This window comes from Aquarana catesbeiana, linkage group LG12, assembly GCF_042186555.1.
Source record: "Aquarana catesbeiana isolate 2022-GZ linkage group LG12, ASM4218655v1, whole genome shotgun sequence".
NCBI lineage: Eukaryota > Metazoa > Chordata > Amphibia > Anura > Ranidae > Aquarana > Aquarana catesbeiana.
The window spans coordinates 16,323,264-16,347,443 of record NC_133335.1 but is presented as its reverse complement, the minus strand read 5'-3'; the positions used below and the strand labels follow the sequence as shown (position 1 = coordinate 16,347,443).

General features: G+C 43.8%; 1 protein-coding gene and 1 long non-coding RNA gene across 2 annotated transcripts; one reads left to right on the top strand and one right to left on the bottom strand.

Annotated features, from left to right (window-relative positions):
• Positions 1-1,180: 1,180 nt before the first annotated feature.
• DPM1 (dolichyl-phosphate mannosyltransferase subunit 1, catalytic) lies at positions 1,181-18,246 on the bottom strand. The gene is made up of 9 exons (XM_073607256.1): positions 18,057-18,246; positions 14,797-14,896; positions 13,178-13,211; positions 12,949-13,025; positions 10,539-10,564; positions 7,767-7,862; positions 6,684-6,752; positions 5,439-5,553; positions 1,181-1,424 (listed from the first exon to the last, which is right to left on the bottom strand). Exons 1-9 carry the CDS (start codon positions 18,179-18,181, stop codon positions 1,320-1,322), a joined length of 747 nt encoding a protein of 248 aa, XP_073463357.1. The 5' UTR covers positions 18,182-18,246; the 3' UTR covers positions 1,181-1,319.
• A 172-nt stretch (positions 18,247-18,418) lies between these two features.
• Positions 18,419-20,641, top strand: LOC141113911 (uncharacterized). The gene is made up of 2 exons (XR_012236831.1): positions 18,419-18,556; positions 20,510-20,641. It is a non-coding gene; the product is annotated as an uncharacterized lncRNA (long non-coding RNA).
• The last annotated feature ends 3,539 nt before the right edge of the window (positions 20,642-24,180 follow it).

Genomic DNA, 24,180 nt, shown 5'->3' with positions numbered 1-24,180 from the left:
AAACAGGACAAATAGAGAGGGGTGAATCTTTCCCAACTTGGTTTAAACTGACAGGGGTTCTAATCCATCTCCACTCTATGCAAAGCTAAAACAAAAGTTTTGCCCTTAGTTATGCTTTAACCACTTGCTGCCCGCCCACTGTCATATGACGGCGGGATGGTGCAGCTGTTATCCTGGGCCAAATATTACCAAAAGAAGGCTCTATTAGTGGGGAAAAAAATGATAAAAATGTCATATGGGTACAGTGTTGTATGACCGCACAATTGTTATTCAAAGTGCGACAGCGCTGAAAGCTGAAAATTGGCTTGGGCAGCAAGGGGGTGAAAATGACCTGTAGTCAAGTGGTTAAATTGCTAGACTTACAATAATCTGTACAGTGATAATATATCGTAAAAACCTTTGTTGTGGGTGGGGGGGGGTTTGGGGGGGGGGGGGAATTCCCCTCTGGGTGATCCATGTACAATGCAAGGATTATAAACCTTTGTTGCAGATTCCTACCTTTTGTTATTCTGAAGAAATCCCTGTGTGTTTGTCTGTGCCTCTGTGCTGAGTGTCTAATGGGAGTGGTTTCATAATTATCAGTCAGCTGTGGCGGCTGCAGGGCACTAAATGAGGGAATCTGCTGGGCCTGCATCCCTTTAGACGTGTTCCTATTGGAAATATCTCACCAAAAATGACATTTTTGCTGCAGGGGATGCCTGAAATTTGACTTGTATCTTAGGCAGACTTCTGGGGGAAAAAAATTGCAGGAGGTGATGTTTCTGGGGAGTGGTCAGTACACATGCTGTGTACAGAACACCTCCATGTAGCCATATTGCTTTGCATTTATAGAAAATTATAGCGGCTGCAGATTGAAAAGTAAAGGTAAATTTTTAACAACATTCAATTGCAATAGGACTTGTATCGCAATTTTACACGCTAGATTTTTTATTTACCAATTCCCCCCCCCCCCCCACGAAAGTGGAGTTACCCCTTTAAAATTTTCCCTTAACCAATTTAAAAGACTTACCAGGATACCAATATTCTTCTGTGGAAAAAAAAAATGACAGGAAGTGAGCAGGAAAATACCTAGCCCCACCCCCACAATGTGGAAATTCCAGCATTTACAAAGATTTCTTGTTAGCATGTAACACACTTATTGTATTATTAGTTTAATGAAAAGTGTAAGAACAGACTTCACTTATATACAAAAAAAAGTTTATTATTTCTGTAGTCCTTTTCTACCAAACAATAAATTGTTTGAACCTCTATTTTGGTGAGATATCATTCCCGGGAGGGAGGAAGCGATCAATGATTGGGTGGACGCCACGTTCCAGGGGTCATGTGGTTGCGAAGAGCGTTAACAGGCCTTTCAAGAAGGAGACAATCTCATTTCCTCCCAGCTTGGACTCTCCATACACACGGTCTACAAACGATATTGGAACCTGTTTGGGAATTAAGCAGATCAGGAATGTTAGGCTGTGCAGCACAAAACTGGACTTTTAATGCAGGTGAATCTTCCAATCTTAGCATGTGATTGGTTCACCAGCATTGACTGTTGAGTAAAAGTCACATTTACTGATACACTATATTGCCAAAAGTATTGGGACGCCTGCCTTTACACACATGAACTTTAATGGCATCCCAGTCTTAGTCCATAGGGTTCAATATTGAGTTGACCCACCCTTTGCAGCTATAACAGCTTCAACTCTTCTGGGAAGGCCGTCCACAAGGTTTAGGAGTGTTTCTATGGGAATGTTTGACCATTCTTCCAGAAGAGCAATTGTGAGGTCAGGCACTGATGTTGGACAAGAAGGCCTGGCTCGCAGTCTGCACTCTAATTCATCCCAAAGGTGTTTTGTAAGGTTAGGGTCAGCACTCTGCAGGCCAGTCATATAACTTCACCCCAAACTTGCTCATCCATGTCTTTATGGACCTTGCTTTGTGCACTGGTCCAAATCATTTGGTGGAGGGGGGATTATGGTGTGAGGTTGTTTTTCAGGAGTTGGCATTGGCCCCTTAGTTCCAGTGAAAGGAACTCTTAAGGTGTCAGCATACCAAGACATTGTGGACAATTTCATGCTCCCAACTTTGTGGGAACAGTTTGGGGATGGTCCCTTCCTGTTCCAACATGACTGCGCACCAGTGTACAAAGCAAGATCCATAAAGACATGGATGAGCGAGTTTGGGGTGCTTCCAACAGTATCCTGCAATCCACGCATCTTGTGAGCTTTGCTATGAATGATCAGTAAAGTACAGCTGGATCCTGAATCCAAGATGGGGGCACGGGACATGCTGTAGATATTGGGTTTTACAAAGCCTGCTCTTGACTGCTTGGGCTGCCAAGTACCAGTTTGGTAAAAATCAGCAGATTGAGTATTTGTAGCTACTGATTTATTTTGAAGACACAGTTCCCTCTAACCTTTTCCGGCTCTATCCAAATCACAAGTAAAGTTTCGGCTAGAGTTTGGCAGTAAAAGAGTTTCCTACCCTGACCCCCATGTCTCAGCACTTAGGTCTACTGATTGGCCACGCAGTCCTCGCTCCCCTATGAGCTGACTATTAGGTAAACCTATCACTTTGCCCAGTATACAAAGCTTAGGCAACATGGTAACAGCAGCCTCTTGTTAAGCATACAGCTGTTGACACAAGGCAGCCTGTTGCTGTAATTATCTGGTAGGACCATTTCACAAATTCAATTCAAATCACCTCCTACCAAGAGGGGAATTCCCAGAATTGAGTGGTGGGCGCAGTGCATACAGGAAGCCTCAGCAGTATAACAATCTCAATGAACAATTTGTCCCACTGACTCAATCTAAAACTGTACTATCCATACCTGCAGCAGCTAATATGGAGGAGGAGGGAAGAAAATATTTATCTGACAAATCTTTCCGTGTATGACTATAAAAACATGGCCGTTGCGTCTGCAAATTTGATTTATGTTCTGAATGCTGCCACCTGCAGGCTGTACACAGCAATGCACTAGAGCAGGCCTAGACCAATACTGCAACATTGCGGGTGGGATCACCTTCTAGAAAAGGCTCCATCTTTCATATTGATCCCTTTCACTTCCTGTACAGATAATGCAGCTAATCACTCCACTAGGGGCATAGACAACAATAAAAACCTGACAGAGGTTCTGACCCTTCCCTGCTCCATCAAAAACGGTTTTAGAAGCAGATAATCTTTAACGGCTTAATTTGATCAAAACTAAAAGCAGTTGTCTCCAAACTGCAGCCCGGGGGCCATATGCGGCCCTTTGCTTTTATCTGGCCCTTGGGGCACCGTTTCATCCACCAACAATGGGGCACAATTCCCCCTACTGACACAATTCCTCTTAATGACACCGATGATGGGGCATTATTCATTCCCAATGACACCAAAAGATGGGGCACTATTCCTCCCACCGACACCAATGATGGGGCACTATTCCTCCCCAATGACACCAAAGATGGGGCATTATTCCTCCCACTGACACCAATGATGGGGCATTATTTTTTCCCTATCGACGTTGGGACCTTTTCTTACTCCCATTGGCCACAGTCCAGCCCCCTAAAGTCTTAAGGGCATTAAACTGGCCCTTTTGTATAGAAAGTTTGGAGACCCCCTGGCCTAAAAGGGCAAGTTAGGATTTTCCTCAAAACCCTACCAGTCCACACTCCCCCTAAGCCAATTCAACAAAGACCCCCCACTCCCATGCCTACTTCTGCCCAACAGTGGCAGCCTCCTCCTGTGTACTGTAAGCCCCCGTAGATTTAAAGTAGAACTATAGGGGGGGAAAAAAAAAAAAAAAAAACTTTTCTTCTATACTTTGGATAGAATAAAGGAAGGTTATAACCCATCAGTTTTTTTTCGCCATCTGTGTCCCGTTGCAGAGATTTTCCTTCACTTCCTGTCCCACAGCCAAACAGGAAGTGAGAGAATACCTGCAAATGGGAATTCCTTGGGGACCCCTATGTCACTAAAACTAGTGTCCCCATTGGAAGATCTCCCCTCTATCACATATCTGGGGATTTATTTTTTTTTTACACTTTCAATGAGAACGGTAAACAGAACAAATATAGAGGATGAATCTACTTAATGGGGGTAGACAGCAGTAAAAACTGACTTGGGGTTCTAATCCCTTCCCACTCTATCCAAAACTAAAAAAAAAAAAAAATTGATACGTTTTGCCTTTAGTTATACTCTAACCACTTGCCGACCGTATAACTTAGATATATGGTGGCAAAGTGGCACGGCTGTGCCAGATCACATACCTAGTACGTGAGCCGACACTTCCGAGTCTGGAGCGTGCATGCGCGCCGCCGACAGCCTGCTCCCGCTGTGATTATACACAGCGGGAGCTGATCGGTGGGTGCCATGGACTCGAAGTCACTGATCCTTTGGTACAGAGGGAGAACGGCGTTCTGTCAGTACAGAAGACATAGATCCTGTGTCTCTGCAAACAGGAGAACAGACCCATGCCTTCTAGTACAAGCCCCTCCCCCACAGTAAGAAAACATCAGCTAGGCACACAGTTAACCCTTTGATCTCCCCTGATGTTAACCCCTTCCCAGCCAGTGTTATCAGTGCAGGGACAATGTATATTCTTACTGATCACTGTATTAGTGTCACTGGTCCCTAAAAAGTGTCAAAAGTGTCAGTTCGTGTCCGATTTTTGTCCGCCGCAATAACGCAGTCCCGCTACAAGTTGCTGATTGCTGCCATTACTAGTAAAAAATAAAATATAAATACCCCGTAGTTTGTAGACGCTATAACTTTTGCGCAAATCAATCAATATAGGCTTATTGGGATTTTTTTTTTTTTAACAAACATATATAGCAGAATACACATTGGCCTAAATTTATGAAGAAATGTGATTACAGTTTTTTTTTTTTTTTTTTTTTTTTTTTTTAATCGAATACATTTTATAGCAGAAAGTAAACTTTTTTTCTTTCTTCAAAATTGTTGGTCACTTTTTGTTTATAGTGCAAAAAAACGGTGATCAAATACCACCAAAAGAAAGCTTTATTTACATTAATCAGGTTGAAAAAAAATCCATCTATAGTTTATTTATAGGGGGGGGGGGGGGATAAAGAAAAAAAACAAAAAAAAAAAAACAAAAACACAAAGTTTGGGTACAGTGTTGCACGACCATGCAAGTGTCAGTTAAAGTAACGCAGTGCCGCAACTCAAAAAAAAATGCACTGGTCATGAAGGGGGGGGTTAGGGGGTAAAATTTCCAGAGGGCAGGTGAATAAAATACAGCAGCACTCCTACAATATAAAAAAAAAAAAAAAAAAATGATAGGGGAACAGCCCCATTCAACTCTGTGGGAACTCACTATACAGACAAGCCAGCGATGGAAAAGATTTTAGGCCAAGGGCGGAGGAGTAAAGACTGGAGGAGGCCACAGATGATATGAAAAAGCAAAATAAGCGCCATGGTGGAGATCTCTTAAGACTCAAGAATAGTTTTACCTCTCCGATAGTATAATTAAACTGTCGGGCTCTGACGATCATCTCCATCTGGAAGACATAGCCTTTGGATACGCAGTTCTCCACCAGTTTCTGCAGGACAGATCTCTTGTATAACCTGTGTAACCACAAAAAAAAAAAAAAAATTATTAATACCAAACACTGCCTTCAACTACAAGTTCAGTTTACCATTTTCTAGTAATATGAATGTGGCGCTAATTTATTATATATATATATATATATATATATATATATATATATATATATATATATATATATATATATATATATATATATATATATATTACACACACACACATACATACACATAATATAGTCATAGTCAGGTTGAATGAAAAAAAACAAACAAACGAAACAACCACACACAAAACAAGTCCATCTAGTTCAACCATAAAAAAAAATAAAATATCATACAATCCTATACCCACAGTTAATCCAAAGGAAGCCCCCCCCCCCCAATAAAAGCAGAATCTAATTTGCTACAGCAGGGGAAAAAATTCTTTCTTGATCCCAGAGAGGCAATCAGATATTCCCTGGATCAACTTTACCTATAAAATGTCAGAACCCAGTTATATTATGTACATTTAGGAAAGAATCCAGGCCTTTCTTAAAGTAATCTACTGATCTGGCCAGAACCACCTCTGGAAGGAGTCTATTCCACATTTTCACAGCTCTTACTGTGAAAAAACCTTTCCGTATGACATCAAATCCAAAGAACTGCATTGGGTCTCCTTTGGACAGACCCCCCCCCCCCCCCACCTCACTTCCTGTTCTGTCACCTGGGGAGGAAATGAAGGGAAATCCTCCCAATGGAAGTGAGTGATCAGTAGTATATGTTTGAGCTTTGGGGTGCACACCTATGTACATACTACAAGCCCAGACCCCTAAAAGTGGTGCAAAAGCATAGGATGCAGCTCCAAAAATGTATGTCTAGGTAGGAATGTGATAGGAACGTGGTAGTAAAGGAAGGAGGAAAAAAAAAAAAAAAAAAAACGGCAACAGTAAAAGGAATCTATACAAGGGGGAGGGTCTGCAGCTTCCTTAACCAACCACAAAAGATTAGGCAATTATAGTGGATGCAGACACTCCCTCCCCCACACATAAAAAAATAAAAGCAAGCACATCTGTAAAATGACATCCCCGCTCGGCAATCCAGGAGTCGAGGTATAGCAGAAGTATAACCTGCACTTATCTCTGAGCTGGGGGGATTGGGGAGGTTCGACTCACCTGAAACTTCCTGTTAAGTCCGAAGCTCCGGGACGCAGCAATACCTGGCTCAGATAGTTTGCTCCTCGGCTGTCAAAATTTAAGAAAGTCAAAAAACACAAAAGGCAGGTTAGTGTCACCAGTAAATCACACAACCATCACTTGTTATGAAACCCCATACCCAGCAGCCTTCGCTTCTTTCACAGTTTATTGAGGCATAAAAGGTGAGGCCATGTTATGTCCCAACACCATACAGACTTCACAGGAAGCGATGCTTCTGTTTATCCAACAGCTGAGAACTCAGTCTGATTTATGATGGCAACAGTGCCTGACAATAGGGTTGCCTCAGTTCTGACCACACATTTGAAGGGCTAGATCAGTGGTCAACTATTTTGACATACAGGGGGCTTCAAGGGCAACTTCTATCACCACCAAAGGGCATTACATAATTTTTGGTGAAGGTAATACTACGGAAAGCTGCCAGACTGTAGACACTTCCATGCATTTCCTGTCTTGGTGACACGACCGCAAGCAAAATACATTGCAGAGGGTCAAGCCCTTCCCCACACCCCTAATTCAAATACTTTTATTTACTGTGTCCTCTGCTAGAGTCTTTTGTTGCCTGTCTCAATGACACAATAGGATGTGAAGGGAATTTCTCCAACAGGAATACAGACACTGATGCTGTCAATCAGTAAGAACCAATGACCAGAATCCGAGCAGGAGAATACAGTGGCTGTAAAGTTGGCCCATACACAGAAAAATGTTGTCCTGTTCCCAGTGAACCGGTTTTAAAATTCAAACTGAGGGTGGTCCTATTGGAAGCTATATCCAAATCAGATGCAGTAACTGTTCAGGTATTCTGACAGCTGAGGCTTTCAGTTGTCAGAATTTAATCACTGGCACTGCAGATTCATCCATCCACACTGTCTAGCAAAGATAGGGGAAGCGAAGGATTTCTCTTATTCAGCTTGTAGAAGAAATCCTGCTGTTTATGGCTGGCAGAATAATAAGGATTCACACAAATCTTTGTATGGAAAGTAGAAAGACTCAAAAAATCAAAAACAAATCCCCCCTCTTAAAAAAAAGAGTTTTATTACAAACCTGATTAATTTCCTTTTTAAATCCCAGCCATAAACACCACCATTTCCAATGTAGCGAGTGCCAGACACCACATCAAAGTCTCCTTCTTTCTGTTTACTGTGAAAGGGGGGAAGAAAAAAAAAAAAAAAAAAAGAAGGAGAAATAAACCAAAATTACAGGTATTGTGCTGCCATCAATCCAAATAACGCGAAAGAGGGGACGAAATTTTGATGGTATAAATTACGAGTACAAAGAAATGTAGAGCAGTGATGTTCAACCTATTTGATATAACGCGATGCACATAATTTTTAATTGATATATTGCTACAGAAAACTGTCAGATACATGCAACAATTGATGGTCAGAGAGTAGGGATATGCTATAGGAATGGTTGGAGACTGGGTACATGCTTCAGGAGACCATCTTAAGCTGCAGGTTGCATGAGACCGCAAGAAATCAACAGCCCCTTTATAAATCAATGCTTGATTTTTTTTTTTTTGTTTTTACAAAGAAAAAAATAACAAAAACAAAAAAAACAAAACAAAACAAAAAACAAAAAAAAAAAAAAAACACCCAGGGCAAAAAGTAATATAGGGTGAACTAATGCATATAAAGAAAAAGAAAGAAAAAAAAAAAATCATACTTATTAGGTGGATGCAGCATCTGCCCCCCACCAGCTCTAACACTGAGAACCGAGAGAGCTGGTGACTGTTAGTCACCGGCTCTCTGCTCAGACCCCCCCCCCCCCACGCTCGCTGGAGCGATGGGCTGTGAAGGGGGTGGGAGCAGCCGTCTCAGGCTCTCAAAAGCTTGCCTCAAGGCTGAGCCGGGTTACTGGTCCAGCCATCAGGCATGTGGGTGGATTCCACCTTCACTGCCGCAATCTTGCCCGGGCCTGGACCGACTCTAATGTCAGGCGACAGCGGGCTTCAGCACACTGCTGAAAACTGGTCACAGGGGTGCAGAACGAACTGCACTCCTGTGATCCATAGGAGAAGTACAGCCAAACGAGCTCCTTTAAAATCGAAACATTAATTTACTAAAAGCCACTCTAAACAATATTTTTCCTTTACTGGCTTAACCACTTGGCCTCTCACACCTGTTCACCCCCTATTGACCAAAGCAATTTTTAAACTTCTGCTATGGACTGGTTTATTCAGCAATAATTTTGTCATCACCAAAGAGAACACTGTAAAAGATATTCACTCTTAACCACCTGCTATCCGCGCTATGGCCAAATGACGGCCACAGCGCGGACCTGCATTCCCAGGAGGCCGTCATATGACGGCCTCCCCTGTGCATGCTCCCTGCGCGTGCCCTGCAGGGCGCGCTGTGATCACCGAGTCACTGAGACTCGCCTGATCACCGATCCGTGTAAGGGGCTGGTCCCGGCCCCTTACCATGTGATCAGCTGTCAGCCAATGACAGCTGATCACATGATGTAAACAAAAGATCGGTAATCTGTTTTTATTTTTTTTACTCGCGCTGACAGCGCGAGTAGAAAAAAAAGCCGATCACCGGATCGGATGTCAGGGACATCGGTCCCCAAGTGGAAGAGGCACATCTGCCTCATCAGTGCCATCTAAAAGTGCCACCTAACAGTGCCCACAGTGCCACCTATCAATGCCCACCTGTAGTGCCAATCAGTGCCACCTGGCAGTGCTGCCCATCACTGCCACCCATCAGTGCCCATCACTGCCGCCTCATCAGCGTACATCAATGAAGGAGAAAAATTACCCTTTTTAAATTTTTTTCTAACAAAATATATAAAAAAAAAAAAAACATTTAAAAAAAAAAAAAAAAAATCATTTTACATTTTTTTAACAAAAAGTAAAAAACGCAGAGGTGATCAAATACCACCAAAAGAAAGCTCTATTTGTGGTTAAAAAAAAATGATAAAAATTTCATTTGGGTACAGTGTAGCATGACCGCACAATTGTCATTCAAAGTGCGTCAGAGCTGAAAGCTGAAAATTGGTCTGGATAGGAGGGGGATTTAAGTGCCCAGTAAGCAAGTGGTTAATGAACATTTATTGCAATTTTTTTTTTTAAACAGGGCTAGTTAAAAAATGAATAGTGTTAATACACATAAAAAGTTTGCATTTTATTGTAATTTGTCCTGTTTAAATTGACACTAAAATTATGATTCTTGTACAAAGCATTGCAAAGTTATTTACAAACGGAATAGTGTTTATTTTTTTTTCATTTAGCGCTTTAAAAAGTTAAATGTGTAAAAATATTAACACAAGTTTAAATATGAATAATTAACAAAATAGAAATAGAAAATTTCAACAGGAAAATAAAAATAGTTGGAGAGAGGGGAATAAGGGAGTTTAGGGATGATTAAAAATATTTTATTTTACTTGTCAGGTTGCTTTAACTGACAGCATTTGCAGATCTAAGTTCAGCCCTTTGATCTACAGATGAATGAACAGAAAGATACAAAAAGTAACAATAGGTTACATTGTACCTTTCCAGATTTGTCTGCGCAAACGTCATTTGTAAACACTGAGTCAGACTGACAGCTGAAGCGGTAGAAACCTTCTCCGACTATGCAATGATCCCGGCTTTGATTAATCTGGATTAATCAAAGCTGGCAGTTATTGCATACTGGGGGGGGGTCCCAGAAGGAGGGCAGAGAGACTGGACGTGCTACACACATCCGCTGTACAATGATGATTTTTTTTGGGCATGTGTAGCACGCCCAGAATCTGGAACTAGTGAGCACTAAAGCAGACCGAGGGCTGCAGGTTGGTTAAGTAATTTGATCCAGCATGATAGATTAGAATACTTACTTTATAAACTCTGGGATGAATTTTGGCTACAAAAGAAGAAAACAGAAGTTAAAGTCTAGTAATGCATCCATTAAACAAGCTAAAGAAGCCGTTACTTAGGTCCATTAAGAGTATTAAATGACAGTTCATCCTGATAGCTCACTACTCCCAGCAACTAAACTCGCCAACTCCCCCCCAAATCTGAGCTCTGTTAACTTGCCTCTTCCCTGCTACATTGCTTCCAGACATAATGAAGCTTGCTATAGCCTATGAGTAACCGTTTGCGAGCCCCAGCAGCCAATCGCCAGGCTTGAATCCCATGTGAGGGAGCATGGATTGGGGAGTATACTTTAGGGGGGGGGGGGGGGGTGGAAAAAGAGTCAGGGGATGCCATCACCCTCTACGCAAACATGTCTTTTCTTACTTCATATGGTTTCTTTTTTTTTACTTAATTTTGATCCAAGAGTAACATCTGAACACCATCATGAATGATCTGCACGTCATCATACTTTTATATGCAAAACAATCTTTATTCAGACTTCACAGCCTGACAAGAAAATGTTTTTGCAATAGTACAAGAACATATAAATCCATAACCTAAATTTATTTTTAAAAACCCAGAAATAATTAAAAGAAAAAAGAAAAGAAAAAATACACTTTGGAAAATAGTTTACAAATACAGAAAAATGAAAGGAATGAAAAAAAAAAAAAAAAAAAAAAAAAAAAATGAAAAGGAGCATGTGCTAATTTCAGGGCTGGTGAAAGCCATCTATTGCCTATACACCACTCCCTCGTAGGTACATGACACCAATACCCTTTATAGAACCCAAATCTTCTATAGGCACACAACACCACTACCTCATATATAGCCCAAATCCTCCACAGGTACATGACTCCACTACCCCATATAAAGCCCAAACAATGCACCGATGTTCCAAGTTTTAAAACCACCCTCTGTTTTTTTTTTTTTTTTTTTTTTTTTTTAAATTTAAAGCCCATGGCATGTGCAACACTCAAAAACTTCACCTGGTGCCAAAAAAATGCACACATAAAGAGTGAAAGAGTAAGCCAGAAGGCCATGTCCACCCCCTCCTAAGACTTTCAGGGCAGGCCCGAGGACCTGCACACTACCGGTCACACGTGTAAAAACGTGTACAAACATAAAAATACAAAAAGTGACAAAGGGCTTAAATAAAAACAAAAGTGGGGGAGTAGGAAGTGGAGAGGAGAGTGAAAAGTGGCCATTGTGTAAAACAATGACCAGGCCTTCTGGACTGCCACTCCAGGGGCACATTCACCACAGGCTTTTCTCCCAACCCTGACCAACAGCCCAGTCAGCGCAGCCCCCACCCCAACCAGGAAGGCCTGGAGTTCTGAGAGCTTATGGAGAGCCCCTGACCCCAAGGCTCAACCACCAGTCCCGTCAATCCTACCCAGTTACATTCAGGAAGTAATAAACAACCCCCTGGTGGCAAGGGGAGCCAGTATTCTCTCCCGAAAAACTGACCGGATCCAGGACTACACCAATGTAGGCCAGAAGGCCAGGGACCCGACCCTCTGGCCAGACCCGATGCAGCACCATTCCTCAGCAGGCACACCCTTCCAGACGGCTCAGATTCCACCATTGATCGCCCCCCAGTTGATGTTGGGCGGTTCAATGTAGTCCCTGCTGAAACCGCCCTTCCAGGTACAATTACACCTTTGGATTTGCATAGCTCCCCCCTATGGGAGTAGCACAGCGCCTCCACTGGCAACTGATAAGAACAGATACTACAATTGATCTTAGCTATATGGCTGAAAACCACCCTCTGTTAGTGCACTGACCTTTGAAGGGTCAGTCCACCCAAACCTGATAATTCAGTGCTTGAGGGATGCTGGAAAGTTAAGTGAGATCTCTGGATTAAGTTCCTGGACACCATTATGAGGTGTTCCCACCATCCCTGTGCTGAGTTTCTGGGTCTGTACAATTGTTGTGCCCATTCTGAGGGGTTCCCACCACCCCTGTGCCACATAACATTGGATTTACACAGCACCCACTGGCATTATGGGAGCCAGTGCATCAGATTATCTTTTGGTCCTGCCAGAAATCCAATGCTGTCCTTAAGTACTCTGGTGTTATTCTAACTAAGCGCTATTAACAGCCCCGCTGAGAAACAAAAAGATGTTCTGTTAAGACACATCCTATCCTCAGGTGACAATGATGAGTGAGTGTTGTCACCCTTGTACAGGAAGTGTGCTACTGTGAGGATCACTAGGTGCAATAAGGGAAAAAAAAAAAAAAAAAAAAAAAAAAAAAAGAGACCTAAAAAAGGCAGCCACCACATCTAAGGATTGGTAGTCTGCTATACAATACATTTTTTTCTTAGGCTTTAACATTTATTTTTGTTATATTACAAACCAAATATCTGGAGACAATACCGCAGACACATACGTGGTGGGAGAGATCTGCATCCATAATGATAATAAAGTTTCCCGATGCGTGCTGCATGCCATGTACATAGGCTGTTCCTGTGAGCACAAAAGGTTTAAAACAAATTATTCAACATAACCAGAGGAAGGCGGCAAATCCCACATCTACAGACCCAACACAAATCATAGCCAACTGTGATCGGTTGTTAAGAGTTTCGGCATGAACTATAAATACAGACTTACAAACTTACCTAGTCCCAGTTTCTTTTCCCTGGGTCGGAGTAGCTGAGAAAAAAAATAAAATAAAGACTGATGACACAATTTCCTAATAGATGCGTCTCCATGTCATGCATTCAACTGGGACACAGACAAAACACTGACAAAAGTTGCACAGCTGTATCATCCATTCACAGTGTTAATGGGAGGGTCCCATATGCCACTGGTGGTCTCCAAACTGTTGTCCTTTGCTTACTTCTCTACGAACCTTAGGGAACTATTCCTCCCGCTGACCCCAAACCAGGGGGCCACTATTCCTCCCGCTGACCCCAAACCAGGGGGCCACTATTCCTCCCGCTGACCCCAAACCAGGGGGCCACTATTCCTCCCGCTGACCCCAAACCAGGGGGCCACTATTCCTCCCGCTGACCCCAAACCAGGGGGCCACTATTCCTCCCGCTGACCCCAAACCCCGGGGGGGGGGGGGCACTATTCCTCCCGTTGACCCCCAACCGGGGGGGGGGGGGGGCACTATTCCTCCCGCTGACCCCAAACCAGGGGGCCACTATTCCTCCCGCTGACCCCAAACCAGGGGGCCACTATTCCTCCCGCTGACCCCAAACCAGGGGGCCACTATTCCTCCCGCTGACCCCAAACCAGGGGGCCACTATTCCTCCCGCTGACCCCAAACCAGGGGGCCACTATTCCTCCCGCTGACCCCAAACCAGGGGGCCACTATTCCTCCCGCTGACCCCAAACCAGGGGGCCACTATTCCTCCCGCTGACCCCAAACCAGGGGGCCACTATTCCTCCCGCTGACCCCAAACCAGGGGGCCACTATTCCTCCCGCTGACCCCAAACCAGGGGGCCACTATTCCTCCCGCTGACCCCAAACCAGGGGGCCACTATTCCTCCCGCTGACCCCAAACCAGGGGGGCACTATTCCTCCCGCTGACCCCAAACCAGGGGGGCACTATTCCTCCCGCTGACCCCAAACCCCGGGGGGGGGGGGGGGCACTATTCCTCCCGTTGACCCCCAACCGGGGGGGGGGCACTATTCCTCCAGCTGACCCCCAACCGGGGGGGGGGGGGGGGGGGGGCACTATTCCTCCCGCTGACCCCCAAACAGGGGGGGGGGGCACTATTCCTCCCGCTGACCCCCAACCGGGGGGGGGGGGGGGCACTATTCCTCCTGCTGACCCCCAACCGGGGGGGCACTATTCCTCCCGCTGACCCCCAACCAAGCAGGGGGTGCACTATTCCTCCTGCTGACCCCCAACCAGGGGGGGGGGGGCACTATTCCTTCCCACTGACACCAATGAGGGGCCACTATTCCTTCCTGCTGACACCAATGAGGGGCCACTATGCAATTTTATTTTTACTCGTAATGACCACCAATTTGGAGACATTGTCTACTCCCACTGATGCCATTGCATTTTTTTAACCCCATTGGCAACAGTGCAGCTCCCCTGAAGGATAGTAAACTGGCTCTTTGTTTAGAAAGTTAAGATCCCCGTGTCATCCCAGAAACATTTGGCTTTCGATATATTTAAACACACATACATACCCACTCAGCACACTATAGCACAACCAGATCAAATGGCAATCAGAGATGGGTTTATAACAAGCTCAGGAATATTATGAGATCACTTACTATTTTATCGCCCCCATAGATCTTCTGCAACTGCTTGGCTACCTCCAATGTCCCATCTGGGCTTCCATCATCAATGATGATAATCTCATATTTATAGCCACTGAAGAGACAAAATAAGATTTACTAAAATAGCAAGCGAATGAATAGGAGTTGTGGTGGGTTTATAGGAGCTTGGTATGGATGTTTAGAGCCTTTGACGGCCTTTTAGGTAAAAAAGTATTCCTGGCAGCTCGGAAGTTGTGGCCTCCTGCCCATGGTGGCTCCTGGGCTCTCCTGATCTTCTGGCTTCCTGAACCACAAAAAAAAAAAAACTAACAGAGCAGGAGGAGATCAGCGAACATCTACCCCATCGGGTGTCTAATGAACCCAGGAGTGACAAGTATTACATCACTACCAGATTAACTATAGTGGAGTGCAGGGGAGACACTGGTGTCTAATAGATCCCTTATGTCTCTATAAAGAGGACCCGTCACCTGCCTAGGTTATAACATAGGGGAGGCTGGTAGCCCCCTTGTGATAGCAAAAAAGAAAAAAAAAAAAGAAAAGAAAAAAAAAAAAAAAGTAGTAAAGCACCCCCGTACAAACCCCAACACAAACACACAACATAGGGCACACATGTGAATGTACACATTAACACATATGATGTATGGCAGCAGAAGTCGGAGTGAGATCTATAATTCAGATATCTTTAAACTGATAATCTGTAAAGGCTTTTTTAAAAAAAAGGTCACCTATGGAGAATTCGGGGTACCATAGATTTTTTTTTTTGGTGATATCGAAGCCCTGTGCAGTTTTAAGGCTTGACATGTTGGGTATCTACTTACGCGACACAACCCCATCTTGTACATTTCACCAAAAAGATTTATATAATTGTGTTTGTGTACACTAACATTCATTTTAGTGTATTTTTCCTAAAAAAAAAAAAAAGAAAAGAAAAAAAAATGAGTTTCAGACATAGCTGCACCTCTATTGTGCCACAAAACAAATTGCCACTTCCACTATTTTTAATTCTCCAGGGTCTCCGCTTTTTAAAAGATTTGTTTGAGGTTTAATGGCTTAAGGATTTAAATTAATTTCTACTAAACAAAAAAATGCCGTTTAGCATGTGCGACAAAAGGGAAGCGAGGAATTTGTTGGAGAATCGGAGCTTACAGTGTACAGATCATGTGATACCCGGATAAGGCGTCCCTAGACACATAGATGAGGGGTATATTACTAATATGTGACCGAGCCCATCTCTAATGGCTAGTACTAGAGTTCCTCTAAACATTTAAAGGGGAAATAAGTTATTAGTTGGAGAATGTGGTGTACGGGTCGTGTGATACAAAGAAAGGACATCCCTGGACACATACGAAGGGTATAGTATTTGTACAGATGACAGGTCCTCTTTATGCATTTAAAGGAAAAGTAAGGAATTTGTTGGAGAAATGGAGCATGTAGTCTACAGGTCTTGTAATACAAAGACAAGACATCCCTGGAGACATATGAGGGGGGGAGATGATCAGTACAGGAGACATATGAGGGGGGGAGATGATCAGTACAGGAGACATATGGGGGGGGGGGGGGGGAGATGATCAGTACAGGAGACATATGAGGGGGGGGGGGGGAGATGATCAGTACAGGAGACATATGAGGGGGGGAGATGATCAGTACAGGAGACATATGGGGGGGGGGGGGAGATGATCAGTACAGGAGACATATGAGGGGGGGTATGATCAGTACAGGAGACATATGAGGGGGGGGGGGGAGATGATCAGTACAGGAGACATATGGGGGGGGGGTATGATCAGTACAGGAGACATATGAGGGGGGGGGGGAGATGATCAGTACAGGAGACATATGGGGGGGGGGTATGATCAGTACAGGAGACATATGAGGGGGGGGGGATATGATCAGTATAGGAGACATATGAGGGGGGGGGGGGGATATGATCAGTACAGGAGACATATGAGGGGGGGTATGATCAGTACATTAGACATATGAGGGGGGGGGGGTATGATTAGTACAGGAGACATATGAGGGGGGGGGATATGATCAGTATAGGAGACATATGAGGGGGGGGGGGATATGATCAGTACAGGAGACATATGAGGGGGGGGGGGGGATATGATCAGTACAGGAGACATATGAGGGGGGGGGGGGGGAGATATGATCAGTACAGGAGACATATGAGGGGGGGGGGGTATGATCAGTACATTAGACATATGAGGGGGGGGGGTATGATTAGTACAGGAGACATATGAGGGGGGGGGGGATATGATCAGTATAGGAGACATATGAGGGGGGGGGGGATATGATCAGTACAGGAGACATATGAGGGGGGGGGGGGATATGATCAGTACAGGAGACATATGAGGGGGGGGGGGGGAGATATGATCAGTACAGGAGACATATGAGGGGGGGTATGATCAGTACATTAGACATATGAGGGGGGGGTATGATTAGTACAGGAGACATATGAGGGGGGGGGGATATGATCAGTACAGGAGACATATGAGGGGGGGGGGGGAATGATCAGTACAGGAGACATATGGGGGGGGGGAGATATGATCAGTACAGGAGACATATGAGGGGGGGGAATGATCAGTACAGGAGACATATGAGGGGGGGGAATGATCAGTACAGGAGACATATGAGGGGGGGGGGATATGATCAGTACAGGAGACATATGAGGGGGGGGGGATATGATCAGTACAGGAGACATATGGGGGGGGGGATATGATCAGTACATTAGACATATGAGGGGGGGGGGGGATATGATCAGTACAGGAGACATATGAGGGGGGGGGGGGATATGATCAGTACAGGAGACATATGAGGGGGGGGGGGATATGATCAGTACAGGAGACATATGAGGGGGGGGGGGGATATGATCAGTACAGGAGACATATGGGGGGGGGGATATGATCAGTACAGGAGACATATGGGGGGGGGGATATGATCAGTACATTAGACATATGAGGGGGGGTATGATCAGTACAGGAGACATATGAGGGGGGGGGGGATATGATCAGTACAGGAGACATATGGGGGGGGGGGTATAATGATCAGTACATTAGACATATGAGGGGGGGTATGATCAGTACAGGAGACATATGAGGGGGGGGGGGATATGATCAGTACAGGAGACATATGAGGGGGGAGGGGATATGATCAGTACAGGAGACATATGGGGGGGGGGATATGATCAGTACAGGAGACATATGGGGGGAGATATGATTGGTTGAGGTGACAGCTCCCCCTCTATGGCAGCCAGTCACCTCTCTCCGAAGTACTTGACCAGCAGCCAGACGATGATAGGAAGGTTCTCCCTCTCGTTATAGGTGGGAAGCAGCACCGAATACACGTCCCCCGCTCGCTCCCTTCTCTCTCTGACAGCCGCCATGGCTATCCCGGAAGTAACAACTCAGCAGCCAACCGGCACGTCATTTCCCCCCCCTCCACCAATCACAGCGCCCTATCCCCTCCCGGCGAGAAGAGCGGCGGCTCAGCCAATGGAACCCGGTATGCAAATACAGAGCCTAGAACGGGCGCCCATTGGCTGCGCTCACCGGTGGGGGGTGGCCAGCGTGGCTCTCTGTTTTGGCGGCGGGAAAATCAGTCAGATCTCCTCACACAGCTGAGGAGAACACTAGGAGGAGGGGGATGCTGTGTTCTTGTGACCTGAATGAGTCAGTCAGTATCCTGATAATTCACCACCAATGCCTCTTGTATGTCCCATGTAGTGTATGAGAGTTTTATAGGGACACACTGGAAGAAGGTAATTGTGTTCTATTTACATTATTGCATAGGAATAGTTCAGGAGGTACCCCATTGTCAGGCCTGTGTTGGTTGTATGCCTAGAAAACAATAAGACAAAACTTCTAAGACAAATATTCTGCAATGCAAAGGAATTTTGCTGCTGACGAGTGGACACATTTTCACCCTATTTACTAAGATGGAGAACATTCACCCTGAGGAGATTTCTACAGAAGAGAACAACATTCACAAGGCCGACTATTTGGTTTTAGTTTGGAATGGAGCTGGAGAGAGTCTGTCGAGGGAGATTTCCTTCCACTTCCTGTCCCGGTGACACCCGTACGGGAAATAGGGTGCAGACAAAACAGGAAGTGGGGTGGAATCCCCCTAGTGGGGACCAATGTTCATTTCGTCAACTAAAACATTTTAGCCGACTAAATGAATATTATTTTAGTCAACTAAAATACGACTAAAACTCAAACAACTGAGATGACTAAAATACGACTAAAACTAGGTAGAAATTTGCTGCCAAAATTAACATTGGTGGGGACACACAGCAATAAACACTTGGTAGGGGCTCCATCCCTCCGCTAAAATTAAAAAGGACCTCCCCCACCCTCTAAAAAAAAAAAAACTGCCAATAATACGTAAAGGAGAAAATAAACGTATGTATACTTACCTATGTACGCATGATGTGACTTTGTCCTCATTTTTAACAGTTTCCAGGCTGTCTGGTGCCCCCATTTTGAAAATTCACATCAAGATTCTGTCATACTGCGCGGTGCGCGCACACGAGAGGAAGCGGAAAATGTCACGCCCCCTCATCGCGCACATACGGCGTACAACGTTGCGTACAAAAAAGCCCTCCCCCCCGAGGTCCACCAGCACCAGGAAAAGTATCATTCCGTATGCCTCGTGAAAGATGAGGAGCATGGCGCCGTGTGGTTCATCTTGCTTGTGCGCAGTAGGACAATACTTTGAGATCTAGCAGTTCAATGACTTTTATGTTAGCCACTTCAGCTCCGGAAGATCCCCCCCTTCGCGACCAGGCCATTTTTTGCGATATGGCACTGCGTTACTTTAATTGCGCGGTCGTGCGATGCTGTTCACAAATACAATTGATGTCCTTTTTTTTTTTTCCACGCAAATAGAGCTTTCTTTTGGTGGTATTTGATCACCTCTGAGGTTTTTATTCTTTTGCGCTATAAATAACGACCGACAATTTTTGAAAAAAAAAAACTATTTTTTTTTACTTTCTGCTATAAAACACATCCAATAAAAAAAAATGTAAAAAAATCAAATTTCTTCATTAGTTTTTAGGCCAATATGTATTCTGCTACATGATTTTGGTAACAAAAAAATAAATAAAAATCCCAATAGGTGTATATTGATTGGTTTGCACAAAAGTTATAGTGTCTACAAACTATGGGATATTTTTATTGAATTTCTATTTATTTATTACTAGTATTGGCGGCGATTAGCGACTTAAATGAGGGGGGTGCTGATAAGCACTGAGGCTAATGCTGGCCATACACCTTATACGAAAAATCGTTCAAACCTGTTTTTCGAAAAAAAGAACATTTGGCCTGTGGGAGCAAACGATAGTACCATCTTGTAATGACCGATAAATCGTTGTTCGATTTATCGTTTGTTCGTTTTTTTTTTTTTTCACATATACCTAGTGGAAACAGTTTTGACGGGAAATGCATTAAACTTTTTCAATTTATTGTTCAGCAGAAAATTTCCAAACTTGTCCTTCGTTTTTTCGGGTCAAAACCGATTTGTGCCCATTAGCTGGCTGAAAAACGAACGAACTGTCTAAATGACTGATTTTTCGTATAGTGTATGGCCAGCATTACCCAGAAAAAATTGAGTGAGGGAGCTGTACATTGCAGAGTGTACTGGCCGATTTGTCTATATTCAATGGTGCGAAAATAAACTACCTATGATTTTAACTTTTATCCTTCTTTTTCAGGTCCAAAGTGAACATGGCAGCACCTCCCAGAAAAATTCAATTTGGAAGAGCATAGGACCATAATCCAGTTCCTGTTTCTCCAAGGGAAAGGTGCGAAGCAGATCCGTGATGAGATGTCATGAATGAATGAATGAATAAGAAAAAAAAAATGTTTTTAAAGTGCCCCGTACCGGCGAGCTCGCGCGCAAGAGAACGCATACGTGAATAGCGCCCGCGTATGAAAACAGTGTTCAAACCACACATGTGAGGTATCGCCGCAATCATTAGAGCGAGAGCAATAATTGTAGCCCTAGACCCCGTGTGTAACTTAAAACTGGTAACCTGTATAAATTTTTAAACATTGCCTTTGGAGATTTTTAAGGGTAAAAGTTTTGTCGCCTTTCCACGAGCGGGGGCGCAATTTTGAAGGGCGACATGTTGGGTATCAATTTACTCTGCGTAACATTATCTTTCACAATATAATAAAAATTGGGCTAACTTTACTGTTGTCTTATTTTTTAATTCAAAAAAGTAATTTTTTTTCCAAAAAGAAGTGTGCTTGTAAGACCGCTACGCAAATACGGTGTGACTGAAAGTATTGCAACGATTGCCATTTTATTCTCTAGGGTGTTAGAACCCCCAAACATTATATATTTTTTTTCTAAGTAATTTTCTAGCAAAAGAAAAAATTATTTTAACTGGTAAACAATAAGTGTAAAAAAGAGGCTAGGTCCTTAAGTGGTTAAAAAAATAGTCCTTGTTGATTGAGAGAGTTAAATTCCGCTTTAAAGTTTTCTTTTGCTGGAGTTGCAACTCCTCTGATCAATTTATTACTTGCTACAAGACTGGATTCACAGCTGTTTATTCCGGAGCATTGTGTTTAGGTGAACGGACTGCCAGCACTCCAGAAGAGACAACCAATCAGACTGCGCCATTTCTTCTGACGCATTGGGATAATGTTTTGGGTTACCATAGACAATGGATAGCACTGCAACATGCTAACGCATGGAACGTGTCTACCTACGTTGCAGTAATGCACGTTACCACAACACAAAAATGTGATTGGGTGCTTAAAGTAAGGTGCTCATGGGCAGCCAGCCAAAATGACAAAAATTCTAAAATGTTTCAGCAATTTGTGTTGGGTTTATGTTGGATACATTTGCAAATATATGTGAAGCCGCAGTGCCACATCAAGGCCCCTCTGCAAATTGCGGTCCCTAACTCTACTCTGTCATTCCCACATTGTGAAATACCTTCCAAATCTAAACTAGTTAAAAAAAATCATTGAAAACAGAGGTTTTGGTTGTATACTGTATATTTGTAATCATATGTGAAATCACCTTCCATTAAACTGTTCCAAACCTGCCTGAAAAAAATACTGGCCTCCAACCTCTCCTAGCCGGTCCAACTCATGCCTCAAAAAAAGGTCCAGCCTCCAACCTCCCCTCATAGCCGGTCCAACGCATGCCTGAAAAACAAAATCGGCCTCCAACCTCTCCTAATAGCTGGTTAATGCATGCCTCAAAAAAGTACCCGCCTCCAACTTCCCCCCCATAGATGGTCCAACGCACACCTGAAAAAAATACCGGCCTCCAACCTCCCTTCATAGCCAGTTTGACGTATGCATGCAGAAAAGATACTTACTAGAAGCCAAAAATGTGTGGGACTTTAAATGTACCTCCTTGGGTGTATTAGTCACAGACTCATAACGTATATAAAAATATAACATTTTATTAAAGATATCACAGATATTGAAAAATAATCTTAAAAACAAATCCACAATTTAGTCAACCACAGTGATGTTTATCCTGGCCTTGGGATCCGGTTAGTTGGCTGACGTATTTCACGAGCAAACACGCTTCATCTGGGCCTCAGATCCTATTCAGAAATACTGTAATCATATACAAGTATATGTGTAAAACATTGATCACCAAGTAGCACATTGCATAGCATATTCTATAGTATCTTATATGTACATTATTGACTAAACACACCATACAAACATATATCTACCATGAATATAAAAAAGAAGGATGGATTAAGAACTTCACAACATAAGCAGCTACTTAATGTCGATCGACAATACATAGATCAAACATAATCACCTGTAAAAAAGTGCCTGAGATGTTGGTGGTAAACAGCCTGCCAGGCCCAGGGGGAACCAAACTGAGTCCTCCAAAAGCTACCTCATATCCAAGAGTTGCCAAGAGTGTAAATCTAGACATTAAGATTTAGGGTATATGAAAAATATCATGTTCTAAAGGGAAAGGTAGAACTCAGTGATCAATGATATATATATACAGTATATATATATATATATATATATAATCAAAACAAACAATAATTGCGCTATTACAAAAATAATTGAAAAAACAGCTGCTGGCATGTAACAAAGTGGTGAACAATGTATGAGAAAAATGAAATAAAAAACATGCGGCGCTCAAAAGTGTATATAAATCTGGGATTGAATATCTATGAAGGAGTGTTAGAGAGAAAAAAACTATACTCATAAAGTGAAAAACAAATGTGTACCAAATTATAAACAAAGTCCATAGGTGTGAAAAGGTCCTAAGCACACATGAGGGTTCATGGGCGTAACTGGTGTCGTGCGTCCACGCACAGTGGGAGCCGTGGAGGACTCTGTATGGGGAAACACCCTGCACGTAGGTCTTCTAGTTACACAGTGAACACTGTAATTGGTGGGGATGGGTAACCTTACCGGAACAGGTGGACACAGTCACCGTATAGTGAAGTGTCAAACAGGCTTGGGGGATACACCGATCCCAGCGATATCCAGCTGCGGGGGTCCTCACAGTGAGTCACATCCAGGGTCCGGATCGTTGAACGGTGGTGTGGGGGTTCCCGGTCTTTCAAGGTCTCCCTTTCAGATGGGAGGGATTTGAAGATAGAGGTGGTTGGGGCTCAGCAGGGTCCCAAACATAAAGGGAGATAAGAAAAAACTTCCACATAGGGCATGAATCCGTTTGGAACGAGAAGCTTTATTTAAAGCTGAGAAAAAAGTGCTACATAGTGCACTTCATAGGGTAAAATGTGATCACAAAAGATAAAAATAGGATAAAATCGCGTGGTAACAGGTCATTTAATGGCGTGAGCAACCCGACATGTTTCGGAGCAACGTCCTTCTACTGGTAGAAGGACGTTGCTCCGAAACATGTCGGGTTGCTCACGCCATTAAATGACCTGTTACCACGCGATTTTATCCTATTTTTATCTTTTGTGATCACATTTTACCCTATGAAGTGCACTATGTAGCACTTTTTTCTCAGCTTTAAATAAAGCTTCTCGTTCCAAACGGATTCATGCCCTATGTGGAAGTTTTTTCTTATCTCCCTTTATGTTTGGGACCCTGCTGAGCCCCAACCACCTCTATCTTCAAATCCCTCCCATCTGAAAGGGAGACCTTGAAAGACCGGGAACCCCCACACCACCGTTCAACGATCCGGACCCTGGATGTGACTCACTGTGAGGACCCCCGCAGCTGGATATCGCTGGGATCGGTGTATCCCCCAAGCCTGTTTGACACTTCACTATACGGTGACTGTGTCCACCTGTTCCGGTAAGGTTACCCATCCCCACCAATTACAGTGTTCACTGTGTAACTAGAAGACCTACGTGCAGGGTGTTTCCCCATACAGAGTCCTCCACGGCTCCCACTGTGCGTGGACGCACGA